At 47.4% G+C, this 19,019-nt stretch overlaps 1 protein-coding gene across 1 annotated transcript in view; it reads right to left on the bottom strand.

Annotated features, from left to right (window-relative positions):
- Positions 1-19,019, bottom strand: part of sos1 (son of sevenless homolog 1) — a 249,486-nt gene that overhangs the window by 101,602 nt on the left and 128,865 nt on the right. The window contains exon 10 of the mRNA XM_084319043.1: positions 11,555-12,216. Coding sequence (XP_084175169.1) covers positions 11,555-12,216 — 662 coding nt within the window. The remainder of the gene's footprint in view (positions 1-11,554; positions 12,217-19,019) is intronic.

A 19,019-nucleotide genomic window follows, 5' to 3' on the forward strand; every position in this document is an offset into this window, starting at 1 on the left:
GTATACCGTAATACCGTCATACCGCCCAAGTTTGCTAGGTGGACAACAGGTAAGACAGGGATGGTTCCAGGCTTTGCTAGGTGGACAACAGGTAAGACAGGGATGGTTCAAGGCTTTGTTAGGTGGACAACAGGTAAGGCAGGGATGGTTCCAGGCTTTGCTAGGTGGACAACATGTAAGACAGGGATGGTTCAAGGCTTTGTTAGGTGGACAACAGGTAAGACAGGGATGGTTCAAGGCTTTGTTAGGTGGCCAACAGGTAAGACAGGGATGGTTCAAGGCTTTGCTAGGTGGACAACCGGTAAAGCAGGGATGGTTCAAGGCTTTGCTAGGTGGACAACCGGTAAGACAAGGATGGTTCAAGGCTTTGTTAGGTGGACAACAGGTAAGACAGGGATGGTTCAATATGCCTGACCATATCTGGCTCAAATATTACCTATCTTATATAATAAACGAATCATTCTGTGTGCTTGTTTTAACCTGCTCTGACATGGCTGGGTGTATGACATGATGCATGGTTGACAGATGGTCCAAGGAGGTAAAAAAATAAAGGCCCCAGTTTTACCTGTTTTAGTCTATTCCTGAACTGGCATTCACATTTTAAGCCACTCTGTTGGCTCAATTCAAAACCATGCCGTATTAAAGGGATAGTTCACTTTAGTACAAGAACCAGCAGTCTTACCTCCATCTAAACTAAAGTTATCTACAAGTCAAGCCAAGTTAAGTTCAACTAAAGTAAAATCTTTGGAACCCTAGGCCTATTTCTTACTTACCAATGATCTTGTAGATCGGTTGAGTCCTTTCTAAGTAAAGTAAATGTAAGTGAGCCTCAGCTTTAAGTTATATTAACACTTTGATGATTGCCACGCAGTATGCCCATCCTTATACCCAGTCTGCCACCGCTGTAAGCCTATGGAGATGTTTACCTTCTTTGCAGGGCTATAACTTTTTAAATATTATAGCTATATTGACATTACTATGGCCCATTCAACATCGGGTATCTATCGTACCGGATGTGGGAACGTTATATTTTTTCATTCATACATTGTTGTGTTAATACCGTCGAGAAAATAAGTATGTTTTAAGCTTTTCTGCTGTAATTCCAAAAACGTGAGTTATAGGCCCTGAAGCATATGATAGATTATCGATTGGCGTTTCTTTCCTATACACGCTATGTAACTGAGGGGTACAATTCCCTGACTGTATTACTAGATATGATACTTACTACCACTACCTTTGTACTTAATATTCGGCCACCCAGTACTCGGCATAAATATATTATGATGAACACTGTCACGTAGATGAAACGGATCCAACACAAATGTACGAATTAGAAATAGGTCTTTATTTCTACACAGCGATGGTGTGTAGAGCAAGCACTTAATCAAATCAATCACATTTATGAATGGGAATTAGTATGCACTTTTATGGCAAGAGTATTCGTCGGTATATCAATAGAGAATGTCCAATCTCTGAAGGCGCAGGTGGTACATATACGACCTGGAATAGTTAAGGAATAAAAGCAATGATACTTTAATGATTATAGGCTGGATACACTAGGGGGGGGTCAATCCGGTCGCTTGTAAGCCGACAGGAGTAGGAAGGGGGGGGGGTAGAATCCGGCTGCCTCATCCGGCCAAGGGTATCCCAGGTGAACCCACTGTAGTGCCGTTCAATGCGCCGGCGATCCTTGGACCACAGATGAAAGCAGGTGGACTCTTTGTGGGCCGGCGTCCTCCGGTCCACGGAGGAGAGACGTGAAGCGACCTCGTCTTGCAGAGCGTCTCCTCACCTTGCGTCCTCTCCAGGGGGGGGGTTCCAACACACGGCAGTGTCGGGGGTCTTTATCCATGGAATAATCAACGTATACAAAGCATAATCCGTGCCGGGGAAGGCGGGCTGTCGTCGGTAGAATAATCCGGTATACAGGTCCACTCGCTCGTCGGCTCTGGGGCTCCTCGGGTGCAGCTTCACGTGGGGTCAACCACCCTGGATAAGCAGCCAGTTCTCTGCCCGAAACGATGGGGTACTGGCTACGGTAGTATTCTCACCGCACGAAGCACTATATATTAACAGACTATTATTAGCTTAATAGACTACGTCCAACTCGACGATATAGTGCCAAATATGACTATTCAAATATTAATATACACGATGTCTCAATACCGATGGTAGGCGAACTTGGCCTTACTCCCACACGTGGCGTCGCGGGGAGGCTTTACGTCTGTGACTCTATTGGAGGGTAAGAAACTGGACTGAAAGGGAAGTCCTACTTTAGTAGCGCAGTATATATACGCACTATGAACAAATAGTCCCATTAGTGGTGCGGTAGCCAGATTCCTACGCGGAACTAGGACTTGTTCGTACATGTTGAGCGGTACGCTTGAACTGGGTCTGGGGGGTATGGCAGCCTGGCACCAAGGTCTCGACCAATAGTAGAATGGAGACTATTATGGGATGTTCAGTAGGCTAGAATAGATATTCAATGCATATTGTACAAGGAATATACAAGGGATATCAAGGAATATTAGAGAATATACAAATACAATTAAATATATATATATAAATAAATATATATATTCGGTTTAATCTGGCCCTTCACAACACGCTATATTAAAAAATTCAAATGTATATGATCGGTATACATTATGCTTCATCATGCGTGAAGGAAAAGGGGGGGGGGGGGTCGTTTATAATTCCTTGATTGTCAGTAACGGCTTTATTTAGTATGGGTTGATATGTTGCAGTGAAATGAATAAACAATCGGGCTGAAAATAACGTTATATTCTTCTTACCGTTCGCCGATGAGACTGGAGGAAAAATATTGCAATTATTTGACGTCGATCTGCTAGATCCATCATATAGATTATTGCGTTTCGAAAGCGATCCCAATGCACTCGATTGTGTCTCTTGATCCACATTACAAGATATTACTGCCGGAGGAATTTCCTCGATGCACCAACACCACTTCTGGTTTGGCTTGGAGTGTAACTCGCCCGATCATCCACCAGGCGGCGGTATTGAGGCGTTGCAATATCAGACAGGGTGCAGCTGCAGTCCCGCAGGGAGGCTGGATGAATTATTAATGCCATGGCGAAAAAATGAAATATTGATCCCAACAACGAATTATCACGTTGTTGGCGTTCAACGCATGGCGGGCAATAAAGAATTATGACGTTGTTGGCGACCAATGTCTTAATGACATCAATGGAGCACTCACTGGGAGATATGTGCAGTGCAGAAACCCAGTCAAATATGTCACCACGTATATACCATCGTAGATAAGAGCCGGCAATGCCGGCATGTGGAGAATCTGACTAGGTCGGCTAGCAAAATGGTGCACACTGTGGTGTCCCACTACTGACCGCTTACACTGCTGAATGATGACTTGAAAACAAATAGGCCTGTATCTGGCTTGTTTTTATCAGTTTTCAGGCAGTGTTATCAGTGCTAAATGACACGAAAACAAAGCAGGTCATTACATCCGCCTAGCGCTCTGACGTCAAGCGCTGGTGTTAGCTACTATCCGCAGCTGTTATTGTGGTGCGACCGCATCAAAACAAGAACAATATTTTCGCAACAACAGTGCCTCCACAGACGGGGAACAGGTGCTGATTGGTGGGCGGGCACCCGCTAACGCCTATGGTAGGGGAAACACTGAACATCAATTATAGACCATTTAAAACTGAACAATCGTTCTAACTAGATTAAAGTTTGTTTACTGTTGCAGTGTATGTTGCCAATATCAACAGTTGACAGGAAATAAACTTGGGTCCAAGCTGTTTCCTAGCAACACAACTCCACTGAGAAGGTATCCAGTGCTATGCTGCTGTCCAGCCAAAAACACAGATTTCTTAAAAAAAAAAAAAAAAAAGGTTGGCATGGTAACTAAGCAGAAACCATTAGATGGAGCATGTGTAGAAGCTGGTTGGCATGGTAACTAAGTAGAAACCACTGGATGGAGCATGTGTAGAAGCTGGTTGGCATGGTAACTAAGCAGAAACCACTGGATGGAGCTGGTGTAAGTGGATTTATTTGTTTAACATTGTGTTTTTTGACCAAATTACCCATTCTGTGTTGTCAGTAATTTACCATGATATGTATGACAGATTATTAGATATGCATGCCTCCCCGTTCGTCTTGTTAGTCCCCACTATCAAGATGGTGGCAGAATGAACTGACTTCTCTTTAAACAGACTTTGGTATAACTTAAAAGAAAATGCATGGCTGTAAATGAGGTTACTTTTCTTTATCGTGGTGATTTATTTCCTCAAAATAGGCTAATTATTTCTAATCAACAGTTTATCAGAATGACTGGAGCCTAGGATTTGCTTAGGTTAAATGGCTCTCGAAACGCAGCATTGGGAGGGCAATACAATACAACCTCTCCTTAGTTATTTAGCAGAAGGTATTTCATTTACGCTCTTTAAGCTGCTGAGAAAAAACTAAAATGATTACCGCCAAAGAGCTGCATCTCCACAACGGCCAATGTTTAAAAAGCTAATTACTGACAGGAAAAGGGCCCGCTACCGACCGCTGCTAAATGATGACTTGAAGACAAATAGGCCTGTAGCTAGCTTGTTTTTATCAGTTTTCAGGCAGTGTTATCAGTGCTAAATGACACGAAAACAAAGCAGGTCATTACATTCCCCTGGCGCTCTGACGTCAACCTTTTCCAAATATTTACAACGTGTGAGAGAGCGGCTATAAATGGGAGACTGAGTGATGAGGGAATAGAAATAGGCTCCCCTTCCTCTATCTTGTCGCTCTGCGGACCAATGTGATGTTTGCGTAAAAGCTCAGGCTTTTGTATATAAAAGGTGTGAGATAATGATGCAGGGGCATAAACAAATACAGCTTTGCGTCGTCAAGGGGCAGAACATTGCTGGACAGGACAAAGACTCCCAGGGTAATGTCCTAGAACAGGGGTCGGCAACCTGCGGCTCCGGACATGCAGCTCTTTAGCCAATCAAAAAATTATTTACTTTATTTTTTTTCTCTTATTTTGGAGATCGATGTCATACTGTGACACTGAAATGAAAAAAAAAGTCATCAACTTAAACAGTACGTCACACCCCGCGCCTCTCCCTGCTGTCTGCAAGTGGCTAATCTTGAGTTTCTGACCCCCCAGTAAGCTAACCAAATCAAATCAAATCAAATGTATTTATAAGGCCCGACAACACATGTTAATGTCCCCATGGGCCGTACATGTCTTCTTTAAACAAGTCAAGAAGAAAACATAACAATGAGTCAAGAACAGAACAAGAACACCATAAGGTCCAACAAATTTAAAATAAATGCAAATAAATGAAAGAATGCAAGCACTCCCAGACATACCCCACGCGAAGGTAAGGAAAAACTCACTAAAACCTAACAATAGGGAAAAATGCTCCACAGGCAGTGTGGAGGAGAGAAACCTTAGAAGGGCCATTAAAGGGGGGATCTCCCTTCTTAGATGTCGGTGATAGTAGTGTTGCAGACTAACAGTTGGTAACAGGGTTCGAAATTAACGGGGGCTCGGGGCAAAATGCCCTTGAAAATGGACAAAATGCCCCCGAATATCAGTTAAGGGGGGCAGAAAATGCCCCCGACAGTTTACTAATTATATATATAATTATATATATGATCTACAGTGCGAGCATTTCCCTTGTATTTGGCCCTAATAATATGTGTGTGTGCGCCACCCGGAAAAATCATTTACTCGAGACGAGTGACGATTACAAAACAGCTCCGCTGTTATAATAGTCCCACATTACACAAGGCGCATAAACGTCCAATCACAGTAGCGCCCGAAAACAAAGTCACGGTACCGGCTTAGGCAAGTTATACATTCAGAATCAGACAACGCAAAAAAATCAGCCAGCCATGAAGCCCATTCATTTTTATTTTGAGCAAAAGATAGACGAGGAGAAAGAGAGGAATCCGGCTGACATGGCTTTTGAAGTGATATTCGCACGTGTTTTTGCGGGTCCAGTCCCCACGGTATGTTGACAGAATTCGCAAAACACCTTATCGACTGAAGCATAAAAGTCATTAGGATACTGCTCTGCTCTGAATTTAGGGCTTAGTGGGGAATTTCTTCCGACGTTAACGTTAACGACGCACCGAAGCAGCTAGACCATTTCTCCGTGTTGTGTGTAACACGCAGCGGTCCCCGCCTCCTCCCTCCTTGCAACAAACGTTCCACCCAAAAACGGAATTTCTATTTCATAATGAATTAAATAATTGTATAAAGAATTTTCAATGTTCTGTCATCTAATAATATATTCCATTACCTTTCCTATCTGTATCAAAGTCAAAATGTTGGTATCATAACAACACTACAACATACAAAAGCAGCTTGACAACCGATATCCTTTGCGTTTGATTGATTGAAAACTTTATTAACAGATTGCAGAATGGGTACAATACAGTACAGCTCAATACACACAAGTTAAGGGGATGCAGACCAGAGAAAGACTTTCGTCTTGTTTACATCAGGGTCCCCCATTTTCAATTCATAGTGTGCACACGCACAGTATAATAATGCATGAGATAAATAGTTAATAAACTCTGTGTTACTTGAACAATTTTCACTGTGCTCCTAAATTTCTTTGTGTGCTCCTAAATTTTTATTTAGATTTTATTTATTAACATTTTATTTAGGAGCACATGTGCTCCTTGGGAAAAAGGTTAGCGTAGAGCCCTATATATGGAGACATTAACATTACATTATCAAACATAGGGACGAAGACTGTAAAAAAAAGTGTCAACAATGTTTTATAATCCTTATGTTAATTTTCATCATAAAAATTCAGTGCCCCCGAAATACAAAAAAAAGCCCCCGAAAAGCAATTAAGGGGGGCAAAAAAAGCCCTTGAAAAAAAATGTTAATTTCTAACCCTGGTTGGTAAGCATGCACTCGAGTGTGTAGTGAAACACAGATGAGTGCATGCAATAGCAACTTAACATTTTGAAAGATTAAAGATAGAGCTGATAGCGATAGCAACTGAACATTTTGAAAGATTGAAGATAGAGCTGATAGCGAATCTATTTGAGGCACCATTTGTAACCATGGATACATCCAAAAAAAGGAAAGTATGAGGAAAGTAGAGGGTTTAATTCAACGTGGACAGATTAATTTGCTTTCACGACTAACGATGCAGGCTTACCTGTATATGCCTGATATGTGGTGAGAAATTTGCGAACAACAAAAAAAAAACTTTTTATTTGATAGATTTCCCACTGCATAAAGATCTGCACACATGAGAGGGAGAATAGCTTATAGCAGACTTAATGGTGTTACTGTAGTGGCTACAGTAAGCATTTTATATAAAAGTACTCTGTATTTTTGTATGACAACTAATAAAGAAACTTGAACTACTGTCATAATTCACGGCGTTCTAGCCTACATGGAAGGACTGTTGTATTTACTACATCTCCCGTGACTCTTAGCGGGGGATGACGTAGCTTAAGAGAGACTGGTGAAAGGAATGGAAGCGTTGTTAGCTAGCTTAACGCTAACGTTAGTTAAAAAGGTTTTTAACCGCGACAGGCATATAGTAATGGCGAGGATATAAAGCATTAAAGACGCATTTATTGGACGCTTTGCTCGCAGAGTTTACATAGAAACAGCGCGACTCCCGTTATCACAGGCTGCAGAACGCAGGACTGAAGAGCTCACGTTGCGCATGTAATGACTGAAGCCGCATTTTGATTACGTCATCACAACAACGCGTTAGGTAGGTTACGAACGTAACCCTGTTCTATGACATTCGTGATATTTTGTTGGTGCTAAAACCCTTTCGGCTGAAAGCCGAAAGTGCCTTTTTTAACCATTTTCGGCCGATAATTTTCGGTGGCCTAATATTCGGTGCATCCCTACAAATAAGCCATAATTTCATTATTCCATTGAGGGATCATAACGGTGGCTGGCATCTCTCTCACCAAAATACATATATCAGTATCGGTTGATATCGGTATCGGAAATTAAGAGTTGGACAATATCGGTATATCGGTATCGGTAAAAAAGCCAATATCGACTTCCGGTTTGCGACGTTCTGGTGAGCAGCACATGAAAGAGCTCCCGGTCGGTGAATATCAAGAAAAGGAAGTAAAACAATTCAAAGCGAAATAAAAAGTGAATGATTCAGACTAGCATGACGCAGTGGGCAGCTAGCATACAGACTGACATCCAAGTTAAAATGCAGATCGCCCAGGACATGTGGGCTAGCACACGGGCTATCGAGTTAGCTAACCAGGCTATCCAAGCTAACACACAGGCTATCCGGGCTATCCAAGCTAGATTCAATACCATTATGCATATAATGTGATAGTGAATGGAGGTTATGATTCGAGACACACTGCAGACAACACACAGACCACTGGGAATACAGACAGGGTAAACACATTAGATGGGGGAAATGGGACTTGATTTGGGACATATAATACAAATAACACGTACTAGATGACAGGGAACATGGGGAATCACATCCGGAGACCGGACCGGGAGCTGTGGAAATGTACTAACATGCGTGTTGTGGGATTGGTGTGGGGGTTCCTGGGGCCCTCGGCCGCCGTTGCCGGGCAGTCTGGTCACCGGGCCGGGGGGGCACCGGGCTTGGGGTCGCAGGGGGTCGGGGGATCATTGAGGTGTGGTGCCTTGTAGGGCTGTACCGAATGCTTCGAAGCTTCGATCATAATGTTGACATTCGAATTCTGGGGGCCTGGCGGCGGGCAGGGGCGGGTGGGAGCTCTGGGTGCTCGGCTCCGCGCATGGTGGACCAGGATATGGAGGTGTTCTGTTTCTCGGGGAGGAGGGCGGGATGGAGGGGTTTCTCTCAGGAGGATTAGAGCGGCTGGGCTTTGCCCGGCGGGATCCTGTGTGTTGGGGGGTCAGTGGGCGTGGGGCTCTCGGTGACATGGGAAATAGCGGGCTTGGCTCGGTGGGGGGAGAGTCCCCTATCCTTTCCTCTACTGGGCTGGCCCAATTGGTTCATGGGACCCGTGTCACTGGGGGCCCGGCGGCGCACGCATCGGCCTGGGATATGGGGGGCTTAACTCAAGGGAGGGGGGTGTCGGGGGAGGGGGACCATCGTTTCCACGGTTTGGCCCGGGAGAGTGGGGTCTTGGATGTTGTGGGGTCCGTCGGCTGTGGGGTGGGGCATGGGAGGTAGCAGGCTTGGCTCGGTGGGGGGGGGGGGGGGGGGGAGTACCACCCCTCGCCCCTCTACTGGGCCTGGCCCAACGAAATTCAAGGTACCCGTGTCGCTGAGTACTCGGCTCCGCGTGAGACGGCCCTGGGATGTGGGGGAGCCCTGTTTCTGGGGGTGGATAGCGGGAGGGTGGGGGGTCCCTCTCATGGAGGTCTGGGAGGCTGAGTGCGGCCGAATTCAAGGGGCCCATGTGGATGTACTGTAGTGTTGTTGATGTCATTGTAGGTATTGTGTAAGTGTTGTTTGTCTATAAATGTTAAAGGGGACATGTACTATAAATGTCATTTTTCAGTCTCTAGCATTGTATTATAGTAATAGGAGTTAGTATCAATGTGTTTTAGTGTCTAAATACCATATTGGCGGATTGCTCTGATTCAGCTCAGATAATTTCCTGCTCCAGTAAATTAGTCCATCCTGATTTGAAGGCCTGAGTCACATCATTCAGGCTCTGGGTAGAAGACAGTGATGTGATTGGCTCTGTGGTTGTAGCTAATGCCCGCCCACAATCTACCTAGACTAGACAGCGCACTTCCTCATACTGCGAGGCAGTGAAACCCGACACCTCTGCATACTCTGGAGGGAGAGAGAGAGAGGGAGAGACGGAGAGAGACAGAGAGAGAGAGAGAGGGAGACAGAGAGAGAGGGAGGGAGCACTTGGGGGGGGGGGGGGGGGGGGGCCTGCCGCGCCACACGGGAGAGGGGAGGAAGGGAGCCCCCCCCCCCCACACAAGCTGCCGCAGGGAGAGAAAAAACGAAAGGAAGAGACGGCCTGTATTTTTTTCTCTCTCTCTCTCGCACCCCCCCCCCCCCCCCACACAAGCTGCCGCAGGGAGAGAAAAAACGAAAGGAAGAGACGGCCTGTCTTTTTTCTCTCTCTCTCTCTCTCTCGCACCTCCCCCCACACAAGCTGCCGCATGGAGAGAAAAAACGAAAGGAAGAGACGGCCTGTCTTTTTTTTCTCTCTCTCGCTTTCTCGCCCCCCCCCCCCCCCTCTCTCTCTCTATCTCTCTCTGTCTACCAGTCGCAGACTGTGTGGACTGACTGTCACTCAGAGTGCTTATGGGCGGAGCCAGGCCATAACAGCCTGAAATCTTGAAGCTGGAAAATGATGGTTTTGAGTACTTGATTAGAAATATAAAACAATGCATTTTTTTGAAAAAAACCTTACAGATGTCTTCAATAGACTAACAGGAATTGTGTAAAGTTGCCCAAATAGTGCTAGGAATAGCAGTACATGTCCCCTTTAATAAAAAATTTAAGTAAATTTTTTTTTAAATAAATAAAAAGCCAATATCGAACATCCCTAGTCATAACAACTACAGAATAATTGATAACCATTTGCAGTGGTACACATTCCTAAAACCAATGTCTCCTGTCCTTCTCCTCTACACTCCTATATATAATTATCTATTTAACTCTAGCCCTATTTCTTTCTTCACGATGATCCTCATACTACTGCCAGATAGTTAGCGACAAACTAATAACATTTTTACAAATTTTATCTCATATGTACTTTTACTTTTAATACACAAGTAGATTGAATGTTCATTGAATAAGAATTTGTATAAATGTTTTTTTAATAAACAACAAATAGGGCGGCTAGGTGGTGTAGTGGGCAAGGCGCTCGCCATCAACGCTGGAGACACTGGGTTCGAATCCAGCTCTCGGCGTTGCTATCAGCTTGGCTGGTGGTTCATACTAACACAATTGGCAGTGTTAGGGGTGGGAAAGCGGATGGGTGGGTCCTGGGCGTTGTGGACAGCGACCCCTACAGTTCGGTCGGGGCGCCTGCACAGCGAGGGTAGGATCTGGAGGGAGGTAGTGTGACCTTCCACACGTTACACTCTCCCGGTGAGAATCTGCGCTGCCAGGCTGGCTGCCGGCTGGCTGCACATGCATCGGAGGAAAGCATGTGACAGTCTCCGGCCTCCCGGACCAACAGTAGGGGGGAGTGCGCAACAACCAGGAAGGGGGTTGGGAATTGTTATAACGACTAAACAGTGGGATGGGAGAAAAATCGGAAAAAGGAGGGAGAAAAAAATAATAATAAAAAATAAAAATAAATTAAATAAACAATAAATATTGAAAATGGCTTAGCGGCATGTATTCTTTCAAGATGTCAATACATACTCAGCTTTCTGTGTCTGCTGAAGCTAAAGGTGTCAAGTTACTACATAAAGGACACAACTCATATTTCAGGGAAGCACAGAGAATCTATCTTACTCTCCAGGGGAAGAACGTGAAAAAGGCACAAGTTCTGCACAAATAACAATCTGTATAGTCAAAGACATGCCTCCAAGAGGAATCCTTTCGTATCTGAGCTAATAATAATAATGATATATGTTTTTAAAGCCTCTCACCTGCATACATGTGGAAGGTGAGCCTCTCGATGAGCTTGATGACAGTGCCGGCCTTGATGATCGGGATGCCCGACTTGGACTGGACGTTCTCCTCGAACACCACGTTCTCCTCCGAGTCGGCCTCTGCGAAGCGGTACAGCTCGGCGCCGGGCAACCGCATCTGCTCCTCCTTCTCCTCCTGCAGCATGGCCGAGTCCAGCATGCGCTCCAGCGTGCTGCGGTACTGCAGCGAGATGAGCGCCGCCATCCAGCCGTTCTTCTCCTCCGCCGACTTGGCGGCAAACACGGCGCTGTTGCCGTCGCGCAGGATGATCTCGAAGGCGTGCCGGTACTCGCCCTCCTTGTCGTCCTTGTCGTTGATCTGCACCTTGCGCATTAGGAACTTCTCTTTCAGGCGGTACTCGGCGGTGGAGCTGGCGCCCGGCAGCCGCGGCTGGCCGTGGTTGGACTTGCAGCAGACCATCAGGCCGTCGAAGAGGAAGATGTGGCGCTCGTGCTTGGCGCCCACACGCGTCAGCGTGCCCTCCATGATGAACTCGTTGCAGCACTGGCCGATGTCCTTGCCCTCCCAGCCGTCGATGTTCTTCTGGATCTCGTTCATCTTCTTGATGACCAGGTGCTTGCCCTTCATCTGCTGGGTGTAGAAGCGGCAGGCCGACTCGCTGTCGGGAGGGAGGGAGGGTGGGAGGGCGTGTGGGAGTGAGGATGAGAAGGAGGAAGAGGAGAAGGAGGTGAAACAGAAAGGAGGAATAAAACGCAGACAGGGGAAAGAATGGAATGTAAAGGTGGACATGAGACAGGAAGGTTTCAGACAACAGAAAGTGGGAGCGAGGGAGGAGGCGGGAGGAAAACAGAAGAGGACAAAATGTGGATCTTTGGTTCCCAGCATATTTATAAAAGAAAACATGTCTAAAACCATATTTAAAAAGGGAAACACACGTCTAAAACCATATTTAAAAAGGGAAACACGCATCTAAAACAATATTTATAAAGGGAAACACACGTCTAACACCATATTTATAAAGGGAAACACACGGCTAAAACCATATTTAAAAAGGGAAACACACATCTAAAACAATATTTATAAAGGGAAACACACGTCTAACATCATATTTATAAAGGGAAACACACGTCTAAAACCATATTTATAAAGGGAAACACATCTAAAACCATATTTATAAACACTAAAACCATATTTATAAAGGGAAATGCATGTCTAAAACCATATTTATAAGGAAAACACACATCTAAAACCATATTTATAAAGGAAAACAAGCGTCTAAAACCATATTTATAAAGGAAAACATGCATCTAAAACGATTGGTTATGACTATAACCAAGTTCTGTTAGTAATGGTGACGCTCGGCGTCACTTCCGCACTGTACCTCGCTTGTGCACGCGCACTGAATAAAATTCCACAATGTACCTTTATATCCCAGTATTCGTCTGACCACACCCCCATCAGCTTACCTTCATAAGCAGGTGTGTGGCCACCTACTCGCCTCCTTCCCAAGCTTTCACCACAAGGCGAGATCAAGGGCTGCAGCGGCGTCGGACGGCGAGCGTCACCATTACTAACAGAACTTGGTTATAGTCATAACCTATCGTTCTGTATCGTAACGGCTCTCGCTCGGCGTCACTTCCGCACAAAGGGAGGCCGAGCGAGAGCCATCGGCCGACAAATACACCCCGCTGAGGCCCCCCACAACCACCAGATCAGGGAGGACAGAGCCCCCCCGACCCCCCCTAATGGAGGGTAACCCCCCTATTGGAGGATCACGGGAGGGCGACGGACCCGACCGTGCGAAGAGGCACTCAAGCAACTCAACGCACAGGGTGAGCAGACCGTGGCCTGACCCCACGACTACACACACACACACAACCCGCATGCCACCCGGGAACGAACGGAAGGAACGACCTCGTTACTGCCCCCAGAAATCACGGGGTCAAGAGCAAACCCAACCCCGTGGCAAGGCCGTAGCAGCGGAGCGCGAAGGAAGACCCAGACCCACCAAAGGGACTGGATCCCCTGGAAAACGGGGGCCCGGAGAGGTCCATGATGCCCAGCATCAAGACCCCACCAGGTGGTCACTTAGTGACACCGCCCCCCACATCGCCAGCGTATTCGGACAAGGCCCCCCACAAGAGCGGGCCCTGTCCCCTCAATAGCACACCGCCTGGCACACTGACCCTGCAGCACAGGTAGTCAGCATGGCCGTAAGCACCAAAAAAGGCTTACCACGGAAGCAGGCAGCGCACCGGGGAAACCAGGCAACAGGCTGTAACACGAGCCTGGAGCACTGCGGACGAGACAGGCGCCAGAGGGGTCAGCTGAAAACAGCCGCCCCGGCGGAAGGGGCGTATGCTGGCGTTGTTGATCACCATGACAAAGCCTCCCTTAATGAGGCAGCGAAGGCTGACACGATTGGCAGACGTCATGAACGTGCAGGGGCACACTCAACCGGGCAACCCGGGAGTTGACTCTGCTCCAACACACCAGAGAACCAACCACCCAGTCGTTACCCTATGCGGTGGTTGGTCCCATAACCCCTCAAGAAAAAACTCCAAAACGTACCTGCGGGCACTACCGCAGTACAAGTGTTTCAGTTTCCAACAGGGTTATCCCAGGCCTACGGGTCGACGAAACATTACTTCGGACCGGGCCCGGCGATACAGGGAGCACAGGGTCCCCCGAGGAGGTCAAAGACCACCCCAACAGGCCCCTCTTCGCCATGCGTAAGAGAAGAGCGAAAATAATGGAGAACCAGCCCCAAGCACCCCATACTTGGTATTCCCAGGAGGTCTCCCAACCAAGTACTAACCAAGACCAACCTGCGTAGCGGCCGAGATCTGACGAGATCGGGCGTGTACAGGTTGGCACGGCCGTAAGCCATTACGACAGTGCAGAGTACAACGTACCCAACAAGGGTCTCCATAGCGCCTAACCCTGTGACACCCGGACCGACCTGGCATTTCTCCCCCTGGAAAAAGCCCAAGTCCCTCAGGGTACCAGAACAGCAGATCTGCATCCCCGGCGGACAACGGGTTTAACTGATCCGGACCAGCGTGACCAGAACCAGTCCCGTGCCCTAACCACGCCGACATGCCTACTCCAAGAGAAGGGGCAGATATGCGTGTTTGACCTTAAAACATGAAAAGAAGGCGCCACCCAGCCGTTCGGTGCGAACCGCGCCCGGTGGCCCACCCCCAGGGCGTGAGACCCCTCTACATATGTTCAGATCCATTCCGTCATCATCCCCCAGATATGAACGAGAATCCGTCGACAACCAACATAGGTCGTCGGAAGAGGAAAAAACCCCCATCCCAGTTGCTTTATAAAAACGCTGTTTTAACCCCAAGCAACCAAGGCGCGCCAGTCAGTCGCCTGATGTTCAACAGAACACCCCGAGCTAGCACTATGTGTGCATCGGGCATATCCACATCAATAAACAGGCTATTTAGACCTTTCATTGAATCCCCAAGGCGCCCAGGGGAACGACAAGAGGGGTGTGATGCTCCCTAACCCCAACTCCTTTTAATAAAAAAGAAGGAAGCATCAACAGCATAAAACCCAATCTGCACAGCCGGGAGTAAAAACTGTTTATATTTTTACATCCAGTCACCCCTTATTTAGAGGGTTTAGACCGAAAATCCCCAGAAAGCCTTCCCACATGAGTCGTAGTATGAAAAAGACATGGCAACTGTGAGTCACGTGACCAACTGACTAGGGATGGGTACCGAATTCGGTACTTTTGAGGTACCGAACCGAAAGACGTCGGTACTACCGAGTATCGAATCAAGTGAGAAACCGAGAGGAAAAAAAATTATTATTATTTTTTTTTTTTTTTATTAATATTATTTTTTTTTACTTTTTTCTTTTCATGTCAACGTTCACACGCACAATATATGCTTACCTAGGATTTGACTTGATTCAACAACAAAGCAGTCGGAGCAATGACAAGCCGAAAACTGTTGAAATTGTAGTTATTTGAAGTTTGGATTTTTTCTTTTACGACTGAGGTAGGTAAATTACATTTCTTGAGACTAAAGTACCGAAAAAAGGTACCGTTGGGTACCGGTATCGATTCACAGGTACCGGTATCGGTTCAAATGTGAAAGGTACCCATCCCTACAACTGACTCAAGTTTACACATAAAATCGAGCGTAGCAGACCCGTAAGCCCTACGCTCTAACCAGACACTTTGAAACCACAGACCTTACATAAAGATCTAACTCACGGAAGCCGTCGTCATAGCAACGTATATGCTATGACGGGGGGAAACCCCGCACACAACTCCTGTTCGTAATAGGAGACGCGTCAGGACAACCCCCCCCCCCCCCCCAAGTTGTTGAACGGCTTGGCCCTGACTGGCTCAACAGGAGATGAGAAAAAATCCCCTCGACCAATCAAGTGGGAAGGAGGGGTTTATTCGGCACCCCCTCACAAAAAAACCTTTACCCCTACACACAATAACAACTGTAGCATTTGAGACCTTTGGTAGAACGCTAATGCATAGCGTAAGCTAATACAATGCACGCTACCCACAGACTGTGAACAGGATTTATAACAAAACCAAGTCGTGTGTGTGTGAATCCTACACCCGCATTCTATGTTGTACATAGAAAAAACACTGACAGAGAGTATAACGGCTAGGCCGTGGAACGTGTGTATACGAGTATTACTGCAACTAACACAACAGTGTTGTGGATCAACATTACTTTGTGTAAGCAACATATCATACAACCAGCTTCTACCTGCATGTGGAGCGTCTGGCTAAGATAGAACCTTTCTATGACTGAGTGTATGCTTGCAGACCTTGCTTAATCTCATAACACGAATCTCATCCCTCAATGTAAACAATGCAGATTCACATTTCGCAGCCTCATCATATGTATTGGTGAAGAAACACAGTTTGTTCGGCCAAAAAATACAGTCCCCCTTTAAGGGGACTTTTTATTTAGGCACAAAATATGAGAGGGCCGGGGAGGGGTATAGAGGGGACCACAGGGGGAAAAAAGTCACTAATTCAGCGGCGTCTGCTGCCTCGAGCCACTCAGGTTTTGCCACCCCGAGAAGCCCCGGAGGGACGGTAGACAATCGGCTGCTGGTCTCGTCGATCCCTACCGTCTCCTCCGGTCGTAGATGGGCCGGCGGCAGCAGAAGCACCGTCTCTCCTCCTGGCCTTCTTGGATGGGCCAGCAGTGGCGGCGGAGGCAGTGGTAGGCACGGCGGAGGTAGCTCGACGTCGTGGAAGCCTTCTGACTCCACCGGCGAGGACGGGAGGCGGAAAATGGGGTTGGAGAACGGATCTCTCCTCTGCCATCTCTCTGCACGTTGAGGTCATCAGCTGCAGGGCCTTCCCGAATAGTTCAGCATCGGAGAGGTTGGCCGTCAGAAGAGGGGCTCTCTTCTTCTCTGGCACACGGGCCTGCTCCAGCCAAAGGTGGCGCTGGTTCAGGGTAGCCAGGGCGCGCACTTTCCCAGCGGCTATGGCCTGCACCTGGGTAAGATGCAGGACAGCTCCTGCCGCCTGGGTGATCTGATCGTGTTGTACCTCGGTCAGTTCCGTGCCGCCCGTCATTATCCCCGATACAAATCTAGCCAGCTGTGCGATGTTAGAAGCAGCAGCCAGGGACTGTGTACCAGCGACAAATGACTGGTCACCCCAATATGCCAATCGCCTAGCCGATTTTCCCTGGAGAACCGGCTTGCATAACGGTTCCCACACCATATCCGGACAGAGGAGAGCGGCCATCGGCCTATCAAGCCGTGGCACACCCTCTCTCATACCTTCGACCAACCCCGCCACCCGCGTAACTGGTACGTAGGCGGGAGTAAGGCCCATGATGTGAGACACCACCTGGCCCCGACGAACATAGGCGCCCATTGAGGGGAAAAATGGGTAGACAACGTCCACCCCTCTCACCGGGCGACGCTGCCAGAGATGACCTATGAGATCATCGGGGGCAGGAGCAGGCAATGGCTGCGGCAGCGGCACGCCGTTTGCAGCGGCCGCTACTGCCATGAGCTCGGGGAACAAAGCCTGCAGTTCCTCCTGCTGACTTCCCTCCACCGAACCCGCATCCCTCACATGCAGCAGGCTTCGGCCGGTTGAGGAGCCACAGTCTGATGTGGCTGATAGCAGGGCATCCTGCTGATGAGGCCGAGGTGGTTCCCCGAAATCCTCGAACAAGGCGCCCCAAGGAGACATTTCACCCCCCTCCAGCGCTACCTGGACGGGTGGGATACTCGCCTCCACTGGGCCTTCAAACAAGAATCCGTCCGCCTCTACCATGTAATCCACAGTTTCCATAGGGCATGCAGAGACCGACGCATCCTCGCTGGTCTCCAGCAATTCCCCAAACCCAGGCCGTTCGCGTCTGCAGGACACCATCTTGCGACGTGAACGGGCAGACGCGAAAAGTTTGCGTCGCAAATCCTCCGGAATCAAAGGAACCGGCCGCTCAAGAACGGACGATTCCCTGGAACCAGAGGAACCAGAGTCGGGATCAGGCCACCGCCGGAGCGACGGCACCGATGCACTGGCTCCTCGGAGAGGCAAACTACCCATCGGCTGTCTCCCGGGCTTGGCTGGCAACCACGAAGTGGCAACAGCCCCGCACCAGAACACACGACGGAGGCGGGAATGGAGAACCGCTGGTGAAGAGTGGGTCTACTCTCCGAGGTAGACATTATGACTTAGATTTTTCTTTTTGAATATTTATGAGAGAAGAAAAAAATAAGCACAATGTAAACACGTCTCAACTGTCTTCAACTTAGCAACCTCGTCAAGTGGGGATCTACCAAAAGCACTTCCTTGTGGTGAAAGCGAAGAAGGAGGCGAGTAGGTGGCCACACACCTGCTTATGAAGGTAAGCTGATGGGGGTGTGGTCAGACGAATACTGGGATATAAAGGTACATTGTGGAATTTTATTCAGTGCGCGTGCACAAGCGAGGTACAGTGCGGAAGTGACGCCGAGCGAGAGCCGTTACGATACAGAACCCTATTTATGGAAGAAAACACACGTCTAAAACCATATTTATAAAAGAAAACAGGTCTAAAACCATATTTATAAAGGAAAAGACACGTCTAAACCATATTTATAAAGGAAAAGATGCATCTAAACAATATATTTATGAAGGAAAACGTGTGTCTAAAACGTCTTAGAACATAGGTGTCAAACTCATGGCCCGCGGGCCAAATGTGGCCCGCCACGTCATTTGATGTGGAACCCCCAAGAGCTCTGGTTAAAAAAAAAAAGAAAAAAATGTTAACATTAATCTTGGGTTAAAAAATTGCGGCGTTAAAAGAATTGTGGGTTAATGCGTTAATAAAGCTTTAACTTTGACAGCCTTAGTTATTACACATTCTTACACATACATGTATGTTGAACATCTGAGGTATTGATGAAGTAACAAAGGAAAAAAGCCAAAAGCACTTACTACTCAGACAATCTTTGACA

This window comes from Notolepis coatsorum, assembly GCF_963971535.1.
Source record: "Notolepis coatsorum genome assembly, chromosome: 7".
Lineage (NCBI taxonomy): Eukaryota > Metazoa > Chordata > Actinopteri > Aulopiformes > Paralepididae > Notolepis > Notolepis coatsorum.